The 16,698-nt window shown below is 36.8% G+C and overlaps 1 protein-coding gene across 1 annotated transcript in view; it reads left to right on the top strand.

Moving 5' to 3' along the window:
- Positions 1-16,123, top strand: part of FILIP1 (filamin A interacting protein 1) — a 292,121-nt gene extending 275,998 nt beyond the window's left edge. The window contains exon 7 of the mRNA XM_044676116.1: positions 15,240-16,123. Within this exon, the coding sequence (XP_044532051.1) occupies positions 15,240-15,280 (41 nt within the window). The 3' untranslated portion in view covers positions 15,281-16,123. The remainder of the gene's footprint in view (positions 1-15,239) is intronic.
- Positions 16,124-16,698: the final 575 nt, after the last annotated feature.

The following is a 16,698-nucleotide window of genomic DNA, read 5'->3' as shown; positions in this document are numbered from 1 at the left end:
CTTCAGTAGTAAAGACAGTAATAAAGACAGGGCTCTTTCCCACACCAGATTTCTTATCATCGGCGGGACTCTGACTTGAATTGTTTATAATAATAATAGATGGCTTTCTATGTTCCACATTTTTTCTTGTCAGGCTCCTCTGGCCTGTTGCTCTTGGATTCTTAAGTTATAAACTCAAAATGTTATTGTGGGAAAGGACCCATAACAGAGCCATGTCACATTGGCAGAGTCCTGTGGTTGGGAGAAGAGAGGTCAAAGAAGATTGGAAAAATATGAATATTTAAGAAATGGGACTTTGAATAGTATTTCCACAAGAAAGCCTCATTTATAGGTTAATGTTCCTTGTGCTTTTCTTAAAAAAGATATTTTCCTCCCTTTGGTAAAGTTGCCACCCAAAACCTTCAAAAATAAGGACCTTCTTGGGGGCAACTGGGTAGCTCAGTGGATTGAGAGTCAGGCCTAGAGACGGGAGGTCCTAGGTTCAAATCCGGCCTCAGACACTTCCCAGCTGTGTGATCCTGGGCAAGTCACTTGACCCCCATTGCCTACCCTTACTACTCTTTTTCCTTGGAGCCAATACACTGTATTAACTCCAAGATGGAAGGTAAGGGTTTAAAAAAAAAAAAAAGGACATTCAAAAAATGGAACCCTTGCCTTATGAGTCATTTCCGTAATATTGATTGCCATTACCCTATAATGTAAAGATGGAGCAAAGTGAGCTCTTTCACAGGCACCAAGCATCCCAGTCCTTTCCATCTATTCTACTACCTTTCCTAGGCCCTTTCTTGCTGGGCCTCATTCTTCTTGTTTGGGTCATAGTGTTACTATTGCTTACTGCTGTTTTTGCTCTTACCTGCTCACAACATGCTTCCTGATTTCCCTATGAGAAGATGGCATTGTCAGCACAGAGGATGCTGGGAAAGCTTTAACAGTGCATCCACAGGATGTTTACACATCTGCATCTTGGAATAGCTCAGTCTACAAAGTGCGTCTACTAAGAAAACTTGGCAGAACTAACACATGTTTGCTTTCCAGAAATGATGAAAAGCGACCTCTGTGATAGTTTCTCTTTGTGATTTTAGAACTACATTTATTGTATAACTTTATTTTAAGCCATACTTTAGAAGTAAAATCCACTGGGGATAGGAGGTGGAGGTTTAAATGCACACCAGCTTTTGGTTCCCATTTGTGATTTTAATGTTTCTAAGATGCTTTTGGGTAGGTTTTTGTAGGAGTGAGCATGATTTGGTGCTCCAAAACTGACTAAATTTTTTTCCCTACTTGGATATATATTGTCTAGTAAATTTTAAAGGATACACTCAGCCAGATCAATCCACTATATGCATTACTTCCTGGAAATAATAATTACCTACATTAAATAGCACTTTAAGGCTGGAAAAGGGCTTTTCATACTGTGTCTCACTTGAGCCTTACAAGAACCCTGTGAGGAAGGTACCATTAGCATTATTGTCCCCATTTTATAGAGGAGGAAACTAAGTCTCAACATGCCCAAATTACTTTCTCGAGGTTTTAGAGCTGGTAAATATTAGAGATGGGATTTCTCTATCCACTATGTCACATTCTTGTACCTTGAAAAGCTATGTTGAATACCTTGGAGTATATGGGTAATAACCATTTGATATGCAGTATACCCCCATTTTCCTTATCAGATTAATATTTTTTTAACTCTTCCAAAACAGTAGCTGCCAATTTAGTTTAAAGGTTAGTAAAGGGTCAAAAGACTGTATCTGCTTATACTGATTAATTAAATTTCTGTTAGCAATTTTAGAGTGTTTTAGAAGGAGCAGGCCCGGTAGTTGGAGTGGATACTAGGCTCTCTAGATATTTTGGGATATTCATTAAGGTGTTAATTCATCTTTTATTTGAAGGCTCTCAAGAAAAAAAACCTCTTCTATGGTATGAGACATAATACAGTCTTTTGGAAAGGAAAATGTCCCCAAAACATAAGACCACTCAAGAACCTAGAATTTCTAATTTCCTAGCAGAGTTCAGACAATTTATAATATCCTGCAAAGCCTTGGGTGAGGACAAAGGGTTTCTTGGTAGGAAAAATAATATAAGGATGATAGAGAGAGGAAAGAAGGAAACAGACCTCTTTATGTTTTAAGAATAGAACCTCCCATTCTTAATCCTTAGCCACATTCATGTGTTAATAGTAGGATTAGGAACTTTTTTGCCTGGAGCAAAATCAGATGTGTTGAGGTTGAGGGAGGTAACAAAAGAGAGAAAGTTCTGCTATTGCTGTAGAGGAGGAGAGTGACCCTTACCCTAGACCAGTGATTCCCAAAGTGGGTGGCACCACCACCCCCCCCCCCGTGGGTGCTGCAGGGATCTCGTGGGGCAGTGATGGCCACAGATGCATTTGGGGATGGCGTTGGACACAGGTGCATTTGGGGGCGGTGAATAACTGTAAGGGGGTGGTGATAGTATGTGACAGGGGGCGCTAAATAATATTTTTTCTGGAAAGGGGGCAGTAGGCCAAAAAAGTTTGGGAACCACTGTTCTAGACAGTCCTGTCCTTATCCCTACCAAGGCTGAAGTGAGTCCTTAGAAAGGGTGATCAGTGCAGTGCAAAGCTAGGTGAAGTGCCAAGAACAGAGATGGTAGTATACTCCCTTTGTAAGTGGATGCTATTTATTTCACCCTAGTTATAGCTCTGATGGATTAGAGGGCCAGGGAGAGTAAAACTGAAGCCATTTTGGGAGTGTGCTATCCCATTATCTACGAAACAGTCTATCCCCTTCAAAATAATCACACTGATTGTGGAGAACAAAGAAGAGTCAATATGATCTGGTATTATCACTTCATAGACTTTGTTCCTCTATTTGAATCTATCACTCTTGAAGTCATGATAGAGAGAGGAACAAAGCCCCTATAGGGAAATAGAAACAGGGCAAAAAGAAAACTGCAAAGTGCAAATGATTATACTTTGTAAGATAGGCTGCTTCTCTCCCATTTCACAGCTCAGAGTAGAGCGGAGCTCAGATGACAGGAGAGATACAGATAGCTGCAGGGAGGGAACTGCTGGATTGGCAGTTCAGCATCATTCACAACACTGGAGTCCATTAACCAGGTGAAGGTTAAGAAAACCCTGATTGCTTTCAATGAAGTATGAACAGTCTTTTAAAAATTGTGCTTCTAGAAAACACTCAGAAGAGATGTGCCTTTTCACTTAACCTACAGAAGAGTCTGAATAGGTTAATATCACTTAGCAGAGAGAGAATAAAATTTTTAAAAGGTGACAGAGTCATAGTCTCCAAGTATGTGAAGGATTCTAAAAGTTCACTATAGGGCCATGGCACATATTAGGTACTTATTGTTTATTATTTGATTGTGCAGCAAGGTGGTACAGTGGATAGAGCACCAGGCCTAGGGTCAGGAAGACACAAGTGCATGTCCGCTTTTTGACACTAATTTACAGTGTGACCCTGGACAAATCATTTAACCTTATTTGCCCCAGTTTCCTCCTCTTTAAAATGAGCTGGAGAAAGAAAAGGCAAATCACACCAGTATCTTTGCCAAGAAGAAAATCCTGAATGGGGCCAGGAAGAGTCAGACATCATCGAAACAACTAAACACCAACAACAAAAAATTCATTGAATATTAAAGGAGAAGGATCTTAGGGATTGTTTATTCATAGGAGCATAAGATCCTAGATTTAGAGCTGGAATGTACCCTAGATATCAGTCCAAGTTTAATTAATTATTAATTTGGTTGTACTTAAAAAAAGAAGACAGAGAAAGTTGGCTTAAATGACAACAGAAGAGGCTTGTTTACTATCAAGAAGAATTTCCCAATTAAGAAGATGTTGAAGAATGGAATGGTTGATTGAGCCCAAGAGTAGAAGTTCAAAGACTTGGGTTCTAGATTTGACTTTGGCACCAGGTAGACTTTATGTCAATATATCTTTCAGGGCCTTACTTTCCTCATCTGCAAAATTGATGGGTTGAATGAAGTGTGGGGGAAGGAGAAGACAAGGTGGTACTGTGGAAAGAGTGCTGAAGTTTAAATCAGGACCTTTATTATTGAATTAAATCGCAGAATTTATCATGGAGTTAAATCATTGGGATTAAATCCTAATTCTGCCAGTTACTATCTGTGTACCCTTGTACATGACTTTTTTGAGCATTAGGTCATCTAAGATGAGGAGTTGGAATAAGTAATCTCACAGCTCAAAATCTAAGATCTTATGTTCCTATAACTAAGTATTTTTAAGATCCTTCCCCTTTAATGTTCAATCAGTCAACAAACATAGGTAAAATTTCGCTTGTGTAGGATGAGTGATTTTCTTCTACCACTGCAAGAAGGCAGCTTATCTTCTCTCCTACTTACAGCGTTAGAAAATTTTCTGGAACACTAAAAGATTAGGTAATTTGCCAAGGTCACAGAGCCAGTATGTGTCAGAGGCAGAACTTTTATGCCTCTCTCCCAGCGTGATCAAAATATGACATCGTTAAACCACAGGAGAATTTTGAGCTTTCTACATAGGCATGATCTTTTAAAAAGCACTGTCCAAACTCTTAATTAATTTTTTTATAAACAACTGTTGTTCTTACCTACTAGGAACTGAGTCAGCTCTATTCTCTACCTTAATATTTTTTTCATGGCTATTATGAAAAAAGATCTAAAACGAACTCAACCCATTATTTTAGGATCTGTGTAAAGTGAAGCAAACTAAGGTCCATGGCAAAAATGATTCAAAGCAGAGCAGACTGATAGAGTTTGGTACCTCTTTGTGCCAATTAACATTTTCCCCTTCATAATTAGTTTCATACATTGGGGCAATAGTCCAAAATTGCTTGCTTTGGGGAAACTTCATCTGCTTAGGGAGATGATCTAAAAAGATTAGCTTGCTTGAAAAATAAATTACCAGTAATAACCAGGACCAGAGGGATCCCTATACAATTGATGATGAGCTATGGAATTAAGAGGATAATTTTTAATTTGTTTCTCATGAAATAGAGAGAATAATGTTTGAGGGTGAATTGAGTCAACCATAAATCATTTAGGAATTCCATGAGGAGTTTATATCAACCTGCCAAAGAGTGTCCTGGAGTCAGTGAAAAATGGTTGGTTATTACCAAAAGACATTTTAATTGACTGAACAAAGTTCCCATTATGGGCACTGTGTCCCAGGCAGCAAAGAAAATTTCTTGAATTCCTTACACAAAATAGAACTTTTAAGAACTTATGCTCATATCTAAATGGGTTAATAACAGGATCAAATATTTAGTGGAGTGGGGAACAGTTTGCAACCAAGATTTTCCATGCTTTGGGGGGATGATCAGGTCTCATGTGGCAAAAGGAAAGACCATAGATAATGTGGATATTATAACAAAAACAGGTTTATCAGTAGAACCAAATCTACGACTTCTATCAGAGGTCCCCAGCAAAGAATCCTAGAGTCAATTACCTTCTATGCATTTATATTATGCCTTTCTCTTCATTTGAAATGACCACACTCTCCTAGTTGGTCATCCAATTATAATAATAACTTACATTTCTGTTATGTTCCAAATTTTATCAATCCTTTTCTTCACAACACTATGAGATGGAAATTTTAAGATGTTCTTTTGGCTGAAGCCCCAAGGCTTCCTTTATCCTTACAGGGCAAGGAAATAAAAGGATCTCAGACTTCCCTTCTACTGAGTAGGAGCAGGAGCATAGCCGAACTCCTACGGAGATGGTGCTCTATCTCTGCGTGCTCCTAAGGGAACCTTAATCTTCTTCTAGCGTGCACCTCTTGAACATTCTAGAATCAGTAGGAACATAGTTATGGAAAAACACAGGAACTCTACCCAAGACACAAAAGTGGAAAGTTACAACAGCAACCACAAAAAGTCCTACTGTAGGTGCTGGCCATGAGGCATCTGTTGAAAGTTGAGGACAGTTAAGGCATCCACTGCCCCAAAACTCAGGAATTCGAGAGTTATCCTAAAATTATTTTAAATGAGTGCTTTCAACGGATAGCAATCTTCATAGACTGAACTCTTCATTATTTTTGCTAATAGGATGGAATAGCCCAGAAAATTTTAAATGATGGCTAATTATCCTGCTTGGTTAAAAGAGCTTCTTTGGCCCTACTGCTTGATATTGAGAGCATTTGTTGCAGATCAGGGAGTAGAAAAATAGGTGCAGTGTGTAGATGCTTAGTGTCTGAGAAAGGCAACCCTGTCACGAGGCATCTCTGGTCCCCTTGGCACAGTTCCCTGACTGACATGCCACCGCATCAGCGACCAAGTTGCTGCAGTTCCTGAAGAGAGAAGGTGTCTTCCTACTCCCCACATGGGGGAAATGTTCTGAGTGCTTAAAGCAGTTCTACCTTCTTCACGCAGAGAAGCAAATCATGCTCTTTTTCTTCTTGTGTGTGTATGATGGGTATGCAGTGGTAAGGCTAGCCCTCAGGGTGGTTTTGCTCTATTTATTGCTTAACTCTATAAGAGGACTGACTGTCCATACAACTCTACTGGAAAAGGGTTAGGAAGATACATTGAACCAGTGATTTCTTTGAGTGGGGGAACTTTTGGCTGAGAAAATTCCCACTACCAATGCAACTCAGCATTTTCTTTTACTATTTAGTCCTTCTTAAAAAAAAAAAAAAACCTTACTTTCTGTCTTAGTATCAATTCTAAGATAGAAGAGTGGCAGGGACTAAGCAATCTGGATTAAGTGACTTGCCCAAGGTCAATATCTAGGAAGCATCCAAAGTCAGATTTGAACCCAAGTCTTTTCAGCTCCACACCTGACACTCTAACCATTGTGCTGCCTTGCTGACTGACCCTGCTACTTAGAATCCTAAGAGAATTGCCTAGAACCCTTAGAGTCACAGCCAGTTTGTGTCAGGGATGGGCCTTGAACCCAAGTCTACCTGGCTCTTAGTCAGACTCCTTCTCCAGTATATAATAGTTTCTCAGTGCAGGGAAAGATGAGGGATGTAATTTATGGCAGGGGTACTCTTTGGCAGCACCCAACTGAGAACTCTTTTCCTATTCCCAACACACATAAACCACTGCTTTCCAACCAACTGGCTGTCCAAGTAGCTGGGATGGCTTCCAAGGAGTATGAGTAATTTGTGATACCAAGAAGCAATTTAAGCAAAATCGGGAGTTGACTGCATATTGAATCTGTGTCTCTGCAGTGGTAATGAAATTGCCCATAAAAATCAAGAGAACCAGAGTTGAAAGAGTAGTCAGAACCTACAAGCCCCTTTCACAAAACACCTGTGCTATTATTAAGAAATTGACTTATCTATCCACATTTTCTTATTATTTTGGTGGTTACTCCCTCTTGATTTCTTTGAATGAAAAATTTAATAACACTGGAGTAAAAAGTATACTAAAAGTATGTATAAAAGTAAATTGCTAATTTAAAAAAATACTGTAATCTATTTTCCCCAATACTGTATGTGTCTTAAAGATCTATTATTTTTATAAAAAATAAAGTATATAAATAAATTGATTGCCTGTAGCTCAGAAATTCAACATTTCAATTCTCTACTACTTGAATATGGTGACTGGACTGCTATTTGATTGTGGGTCCTTCAGCTTGGTCAAAATCTACTCTGTGGATTGCTGGTATAAAAAAAGGTTATCAGTAAAAAGAAAGGAATTATTGCTACAATATTGTTTTCTGGGAATTATGCCCCTTGACACTGAGATCATGTTATATTCATACAGAGAATCCTAAAGCTCAGGGACTATGTCTGGGATGAGATAAGAAATGAACAGCAGCTAGAATCTAATTTACTCACTTGCTCACAAGCCAAATCTTTAGCAATAATTTTTTTAGGGGGCAGTGTGGCAGGAGCACTATGCTACATGGAAAAGGCATTTTTCTAGACCTTGGTTATGAAATAATGGCTCAATTTTCACTGAACAACAAATAATCTTTGGTTACATACCTTGTTTCAGAACCTCTTCAGGCATTTTTTTTCTTCATAATTTTAAGAGGAAGATAGCCATAAAACCTGGGAATTGAACATCTTTTTTAAAAAAAAATTATTCATTCTCTAAGTCTCTACATTCCCATTTTATTGAAAGCCCATCAAGTTTTTTCAATCCCAGAGGCCTTAATTATTGTTCTTCATGTGCAGACATATCCACGTTCATACCACAAATAGCATTTCCTACAACTACAGAGCCCTGGATTAATATTTTCTACATGGAGTAGACACAGAACTTACTACTAATAAAGGTATATTCTTCAATACCTTTTAGGATTTATTTAACAGTGAACATAGAAAGGAATGGGTAAGTCGGAAACCATCAAATTTATTTTCTCATCAACTGATTTGAATTAAATTACATTTTCCTTTTGCTACTTTACAATATGTAGCCCATTTGGCACTTGAAAAAAACAAAAATCCCCAAACCATAATACCTCATCAACAGGTACCTTCCTTCCTGAGGTACCTGTCCTGTGAAATACATGTCTTGTGAAAGTTCAGATTCTAATTTAGAGTACTTAGTAATAATGAACCCCACCTATGCCAATCTTTAATATAACCTTTAGTTGTCCAATTTTCTGTTCATTACAGGCATCAACCAATTGTTATTACAAACAATGATGGTTAAAACTTAAGGGAGATTAAAAAAAAAATCAAACAACTTAAGAGAGATGAACACCAAAGAAAACTATGCATTAGTGGCAAGTTCAGAAAAAGCTTCTTTTTACTCAGTGTAGAAGATTTTATTTCAGGTGTGTTTTGAAGAGTTTCTGACACTAATAATAATTTAATTAATGACAACAATAATAATAAGAGCCAGCACTTATGTATTAAGGTTTGCAAAGCACCTTACAAATTTAATCCTCACAAGAACTTTGAGAGACAGGTGCTAGTATTAGCTTCTTTTTCCAGATGAGAACACTGAGGCAGGTAGAGGGTTAAGTGACTTGTCTGGGGATCGCAAAGCTGTTAAGTGCCTCAGGTTGGATTGGAACTCAGGTCTTCCTGAGCCCAGCACTGTATACACTGTACTACTCACATGCTCCTTTAGATAAGATGATTGACTTGGAAAAAGCTGCATATTTTGACTGCTTAGCAGCATATGTTTACAACTGGTTAGTTTCAGAGTCTTTAGTGTACTGACAAGGATATCCACAAGACTACTTTTGGAAGTCACTTAAGATGTTCTGCTTTAGTCTATTAAGTGAACCACTCCAAACATCATTCATACCTGAGCTCTGAAATATAACTATCAGAATTTTGTTTTTAGGTGTTATTGACCAGCTAGAATTCAAAAATATATATATATATATATATATATATATATATCCTATGTTTGTGTCTCTTTTCCCTTATTGCTAACGGTATAAATACTTTCAAACAAAAACATGCACATCTACATTTGTTTTATTTGCTTTGGAAAGATGGATGCATAAAATACCTATTTTAAGAATCTTTAAGGGTATAATTTTCATAGATGATATCTCACTGTTACTGGGACATACATGAAGTATTTGTCTCCATGTATATAAATTTAAAATGTGTGAGATACAAATATAGCTTTTAGTTATAGCATGGTTAGCATACTTATGCTTGTAAAATGAGACATTCATTTTAATGACTGAATTAGACTATAATTAATATATTCTGTTGTCTGACATAGGCAAGATTTGATTAACTAAATAACCTGGTTAAAAGCAAATTATGATGTCTACTATATCTAGATTACTAATTTTTAAATCTCAATATAATAAATGTAGTAGTGTCCGCTGGGCTTGGTTTCTTTTTCAAAAACAAAAAGGATCTATGCCCAAACATTTTATGTGTACAAAAACTTTTTAGTTTAATGTAATCAGAATTATTCATTTTACATCTTGTAATGTTTTCTATCTCGTTTGCCCAAACATTTTGAAATTTATCTGTGTATATAGTAATCGGAAAAGATATATTCCCCTAAGTAAAAACAACAGATTATACCAGGAGATAGCAATGGTCCCTAAATTGCCTCTCCCTCCCCACATCCTACCAAGTGCGTATTAAATCAATTTTTAACTAGCCAGACTGTCCTTTCCTAAACTAAGTGTGCCAGGAGTTAACAAGAAAATCCCATTGCTATGCCGTTAAGGAAGTATGGGTTTGAAAGCTGGGTAAGAAAGAGCCATAGAACAAGAATTTGAGAGCTAGAATGGATCTTAAAAACTGGCTAGTCTAAGACCTCTTTAGAGACAAAGAAACCAAAGTACAGATTATCTGCAGAATATTCATAACATGAACATGAGAGTTCTAATATATACATTTTTAAATGTCCTTTATGCCCTCCTGGTTAGAGATAATATTTGGAAAAATGGTTTGAATGAGACCTGGCCTGGTTTTTCATTTATTGGACCATATTATGGCATAGAAATATAATTATTCAATGGGAAATAACTCTTTCTACTACAGACTTTGACAGAATTTTTAGATGTCCAGTTAGCATTTTAGTTTTTCCCCATGAAGATTTGTTTTAATACATTTCAAGCGCTTCAATCTAATGTTACTTTGTTTTTACTAATGATGTAATGATATTTAAGGGTTTCCAGTTTGGGGAGGCAAGGTAAACATGTTTGCCTTTAGAGCTCAGCAGTACTATTTGTGCCTAAGTATTCATTCATTTCTGAGGATTTCAGCAGCCTTAGCAGCTTGTTTATTGTGAAGCCAGTGCACTGATGCTGATAAACAGAATGAATTTAGTGCCATCTCGTGGTCAAATTAAGGTAGAGCACTGGAACTTCAGCAATTGAACAGATATTTAGTTAAGTGGAGGTAGGTAGTGTGCAGGCTCTGAAGTTAGGAACAGTCATCTTCATGAGTTCGAATCCAGCCTCAGACACTTACTAGCTATGTGACCCTGAGCAAGTCACTTAAACTGTTTGCCTCAATTTCCTTCGCTGTAAAATGAGTTGGGGAAGGAAATGGCATACCTTTTCAGCATCTTTAAGGGTCAGAAAATCCCAACAGGTCATGAAGAGCTGGACAAAACTGAAATGACTGAACAACATGCTAAGAGCTGATGGTACAAAGAAGGATTTTAAAAATATCTCTAAACCAAAATAGTCCCAACCCTCATGGCATATAAATAAACAAATGGAAAATATACACAAAATAAGTGCAAAATATTTTTAATATGTGGGGAGATGGCACTAACAACTAGGGAGGGTCTTTCACTCAATTAACAATCATTTAAAATTACCTACTATGTTTCAGGTACTGTTCTAGGCAATAGGAGTACAAGAACAAAAACTAAGAGTCCTTGCCCTCAAAATTACAACTTTAAGAACAGTAATTGCTTGGGGAGAATACTTCCTTAGAAACTTAAACTTAGCTAACAAGAAAGATATGAAGGTTTTACATATGGTGCCAGGTACTGTGAATTTATTTAGGCCCAGGTTGACAGTTTATTATTGGAAAAATAAAAAACTGGAAAAAGAGAAATACTTTCTCTTTAGAGGTTTTAGAGAAGAAACCGAGGACCAGGAGAAAAATAACTTTAATAGGATACATGCCACGTATCTTACAAATGCCAAGAATAGCCTAGGATTATTCTGTCAAGCAGGGAATCAGAGGCCTTATAGCTATGTTTAACTACCTACTACCTCTCTCTCTCTCTCTCTCTCTCTCTCTCTCTCTCTCTCTCTCTCTCTCTCTCTCTCTCTCCCTTCTCTTTCCTTTATTTCTCTCACCTGTCTCTCTTTTCTGTTCTCTCTCACTCCTCTCTGTCTCTTTTCTCTGTTCTCTCTCTCTCTCTCTCTCTCTCTCTCTCTCCTTATCTAATCTATCTATCTGTCTGTCTGTCCATCTGTCTTACTCTTGAGAGCTTCTTGTGAAATACCGCCTCAGATTCCTTAGGCTTACAGGAGGACTAAATTTTTAATACACTGAGATCTTGTCAGGAGAATAAAGGCCTTATTTATTGATATAGCTATATATAAATGTTCATGTGCATATATTTATCTTATAGAAAGAAATATTGTTTCATGTATATTCTTCAAAGTAAGGAGAAAGAGAGAGCACTTGCACATACGAAATTCTAAAAAAGGAAAATCATATCTTTATATCCATAATAAGGGGCAAGGAGCTACAAATATCTTGTGGAAAACACAGCAGTTAAAGTTTGTTAGTCTTGCCATAAATGTAGAGTTCAAGATAGGGAATAATGTTTAATTAAGCTGAAAAGGTAGAGTGGAGCCAATTTTGGAAGGGCTTAAAGTGGCAAACAGAGAAGGTTCTATTAAGTGACATGGTCAGATCTGAGCTTTAGGATAGTAGCTTTGGCAGCTGTGCGGAGCGTGGATTGAAGTGGAGAGAGACTTGAGAGACTTGAGGAGATCCATTAGGAGGTAAGAGTCCAGGTAAGCGGTGATGGCAGACCTGAATTAGAATGGTGGTTGTGTGGTGAGTGGAGAGAAGGGGACATAAATGAGATGTTACAGAGATAGAATCAGTAAGATTAGAAAATACTTCATGCAAGAGATGACCCTTGAGCTTAAGGACAAAGGAAGCTACAGATTCCAAGAGGAGGAAGTGAAGAAGAACATTCCAGACACAAGGTCAGGCTGCACATTAACAAAGGGATAGGAAGGAAAATGCAGCGTGTAAGGAGCAAGGAGGCCAGTTTGGAAAGTGGAGGGGATAAGGCTTAGTCATTTGATATAATTCTAGGAAAGCAGGCTACAGACAGCTTGTGAAATCATCAAATGCCAAATAGAAGAGTTTTTTTTTTTACTTTAGCCTAAAGGTCAAAAGGAGTCACTGGAATTTCCTGATAAGGAAGTGACATTTTTAAAAGGAATGTCAGTGTGGTGGCCATGTGAAGGATTGTGTGGTGTTGAAAGGGAATGGAGGCAGTCAGGTGACCACTGCAATAGTGAGGGCCTGAGGTAGACTGACAAAATTTAAAGAGTTTCAAAAATGTGAAAAAAGTTTTTCTTTTCAAATAGAATAGCCATCATTTAATAGTACTTTAAGGTTTGGCTTATACTATTTCTTTTGGTTCTCATAAGAACCCTTTTAGATAAGTGCTATTATTATTCCCATTTTACAGATGAGAAAACTGAGGCCAAGAGAGGTTAAGCCTGGTATCACACAGCTAGTTAGTATCTGAGGCATTCATTGAATGTAGATATTCTTGATTCCAAGTTTAGAACTCTACCCAGTGAGGGGCTTAGCTGCAAGCAGGCAGGGGAGCAGGCAGGCAAACAGGCAGGAAGGAAGGAAGAAGGAAGGAAAGAAGGAAAGAGGGAAGGTGGGAAGGAAAGAAGGAAGGGAGGGAGGAAAGGAAAGAAGGAAGACTGGAACGGAGGGAAGGAGAGAAGGATGAAAAGGAGGGAAGAAAGGTGGGAAGGAAGGGGAGAAGGAAGGTGGAAAGGAGGGAGGGAAGGATGTAGCAGAAAAGAGAAAGGAAGGAGAGGAGGAAATATTTGTTAAGTGCTTACTATGTGCCAAGCACTGTGAAAAGTGCATTATAAATGTGATCTAAACTGGGATTAAGAGACTTGCCCGGGGTCACATTAAGTAAGTTTCCAAGATTGGATTTGAACTCAGGTCTTCCTGACTCCAGACCTAGTACTACCCTAATTGTTCTACCTAGAATACATTCAATGTACAAATGAGTGTGAAACCGGAGTCTAAAGTCTGAAAGAAATTAGATAGGGGATAACTGGAAACTACCAATCTGAAATAAATGCTTTTCATATATAAAGATAGTTGGCATAGTGGTAAAAGTTTGTAAGACATTGTATTTTTCCCCCAACCCTGATTACTTCACTGAATCAGTGTGTAAGTCTTTCTTTGCTGCTCTATTCATCATGCTTGTTTTCTTAGAGGATAATAAAATTCCATTATATTCACATGCCACAATTTGTTTGACTTCATTCAGCAGGCATCTATTTTGTTTTCAGATCATTGCTATCACAGAAAGTGCTTTTACAAAATATTTTGGTGCATATGGAGATTCCTTTTTTTTTTTTTGTCATATACAAAGCAATGGAATCTTTGGATCAAAGTATATAAATATTTTAGTAACTTTTTGCTTGATTTCATACTACTTTTCAGAATGGTTGTCACAATTCACATTTCCAACCACAACACATTAGCGTCCCTGTCTCTCCACAACAGTTTTAAGCTGATTATTGCCATCTTTTATGTCTTTGTCATTTTTCTGGTTTTCTTTTAATTTTATATGCCTTTAAATTAGTAGTAGTGATTTGGAGCATTCTTTCATATAGTTAATAGTTTTCAATTGTTCTTTTGAGAAAAGTCTATTCAGATCTTTTTACATTCTCTGTTGTGGAATGTCTTTTGGGCATTGCTAATTGTCTATATAACTTGGATATTAAAACTTTATCAGTGATCTCTGACACAAATATTTTTTCCCAACCAACTGCTTCCTTTTTCATTCTAGATGGCTTGATTTTGTTGTTTAAAAAATTTTAATTTCATGTAATCAAATTATCTACTTTATCTTTTGTAATCATGTCTATCTGTTTTTTGGTTAAGAATTTATTCCCTTTCAATAGGTTTATGATCTGCTTCTTTCCTAATTTTTTAATAATATAATTCATCATATATTCATTTTGAATTTATTGTGAAATATGGTGTAAGATATTGATTTAAGCCCAATTTTTGTCAGAATGTTTCCCAGTTTTTCCAAGAGTTCTTATCAAATAGGGAATTCAGAAAAATGGGTCTTAATTGGACTTAGCTGGCACAGGAAACTGTGTGGCTTGATGAAAAAAAAAAAAAGATAAACTGGTTTTCATTTCTGTAGTAATTGCTAAACTACCATAAGATTCTAGTCAAGTCATTCACTGTTTCTCTGTCTTAGTCATTTTCTTGGTAAGAAGGGCCAAATGGAACTTCCCACTAGATAATGGTTTGAAAAGCGCTTTGAGAACCTTGAATGTAAAGCATAATTATAGTATAAACAAGTTACTCAAATGTGGCAGAGATAATATCTATGGCAACTCAAAGTCCAGAATTTATCTAATATTGTTCCAATTTAAAAGTCTATTTCTAAATTAGAAAAAAAATTATCCATTAAATCATATGTTCTGATTTTTATTCAGAAAATATGGTCACTAAAATTATGACAAACCACTAAGCTCATGTAACTGGTTCTTTAATTCCTTCATGTGTGTTAGTAGAATATCAAATATAAGCATTATCCTTACTTTCAACTTGGGTTTTAGTTTGAGAATAACTGAAGATATGTTATTTTTTTCTATTTTCATTCTAGAAAGCATCATCATTCATCAGTTACGGATGAACTCTAGATGAAAACTGATACCAAGCATATGCTTTGTGTGTGCATCTCCTTTGAATCCCACGTGGATGAATTTCACTTCTGCAGTCCTTTACCATCACCATGGTCTTCTATGCTACTGATCACTAATGGAAATAATTTACTTCTTCCAATGAATGTTTTGGGGGGGCAGAATTTTAAAGCTTAAAAGCTCCTTGCTAATATGGAAATGGGTAACAAGAGCAAAACAGACTCTGTGCCAACTGAATTTTATTCTCCTATTTGCAAAGCTTTCAGGTCCACTGGCACATGCTTGTGTTTGTTATTGTTATTTGCTATGTAATTTATTTTTTAAAGTACACTTTATAATGTGATTTTTCCATTTCCATAGTCAATGGCACATGTATTTGTTGAATACACTGTCAATTCCTCAAAGTGTTGATATTTTGTTTTCAAAATTGTAAAACAATGTAATGGCCTTTTTTTTTTTCCTTTTGGCTGAGCTAGGTATTTTTTAAAGAAAATAAAAAATAATATTCTGTTCAATTTCCCAGGGCGAATTTGTGAGCTAAGACTTTAGAAGCACAAGATCCTTACAGGGGACTTACTTTTTTTTTTACATAGTGTTATAGTTCTGAATGTGATTCAATATTAATAGATGATAGCTGTGGAACATGTCCCTATTTCAGAGCTTGATTTAAAATATTTTCCACCATTTGTGGAAGCTGCTGTTACTTTAAGAGTATTTTTTGCCAGAACCCCAAATTTGATACTAATCACACTGGGAAATGATACACATAATTAAGGTGTGGGAGCTTAACCTGACATTAGCCTGACCTGTTGTAATTTACGAAGCCAATAAAGGCATACCCCACTTACTTGGTTGTGTGAAAATATGATTTAAGACAGTGTGACATTAAAAGGGGGAAAGGAGTGTTAATGCTACTGAGGTTTCAAGCACCAGCTTAGACTAGATCATTTCAAACTGCCTGATTTGCATCTCAAGGCAACAACTGAACAACATTACATGAGGGTTTTTTCAATATTATGGTGAGTTTGGTTATAGTGCATTATTAATGTATTGCAAAATCACATTTGTCAGGACATGGTTACACAAGATATAAGCCTGTAGTTTCAGACTGACAATTAAAGTGTTTTCCTACTTGTGGTATGTAATTATAAGTATAGATAAGAAGAGACTGTGTGCTGCTAGCATAGCCATGGAGAGCTCAACATTTTTTTTAATATCAGTTTATCCTTTTTTTTAAAAAAAAAAAACACTTACCTTTTGTTTTAGAATCAATATTAAGTATTGGTTCCAAGGCAGAAGAATGATAAGGGCTAGGCAATTGGGGGTTAAGTGATTTGATCAGAGTCACGCAGCTAGTAAGTGTCTGAAGTCAAATTTGAACCCAGGACCTCTCATCTCCAGACCTGGTTTTCTATCCACTGA

The sequence above is a fragment of the Gracilinanus agilis genome, chromosome 4, assembly GCF_016433145.1.
Source record: "Gracilinanus agilis isolate LMUSP501 chromosome 4, AgileGrace, whole genome shotgun sequence".
Taxonomy (NCBI): Eukaryota; Metazoa; Chordata; class Mammalia; order Didelphimorphia; family Didelphidae; genus Gracilinanus; species Gracilinanus agilis.
Note: the sequence above shows the minus strand (reverse complement) of the source record. Positions and strands in the feature narration are given on the sequence as shown.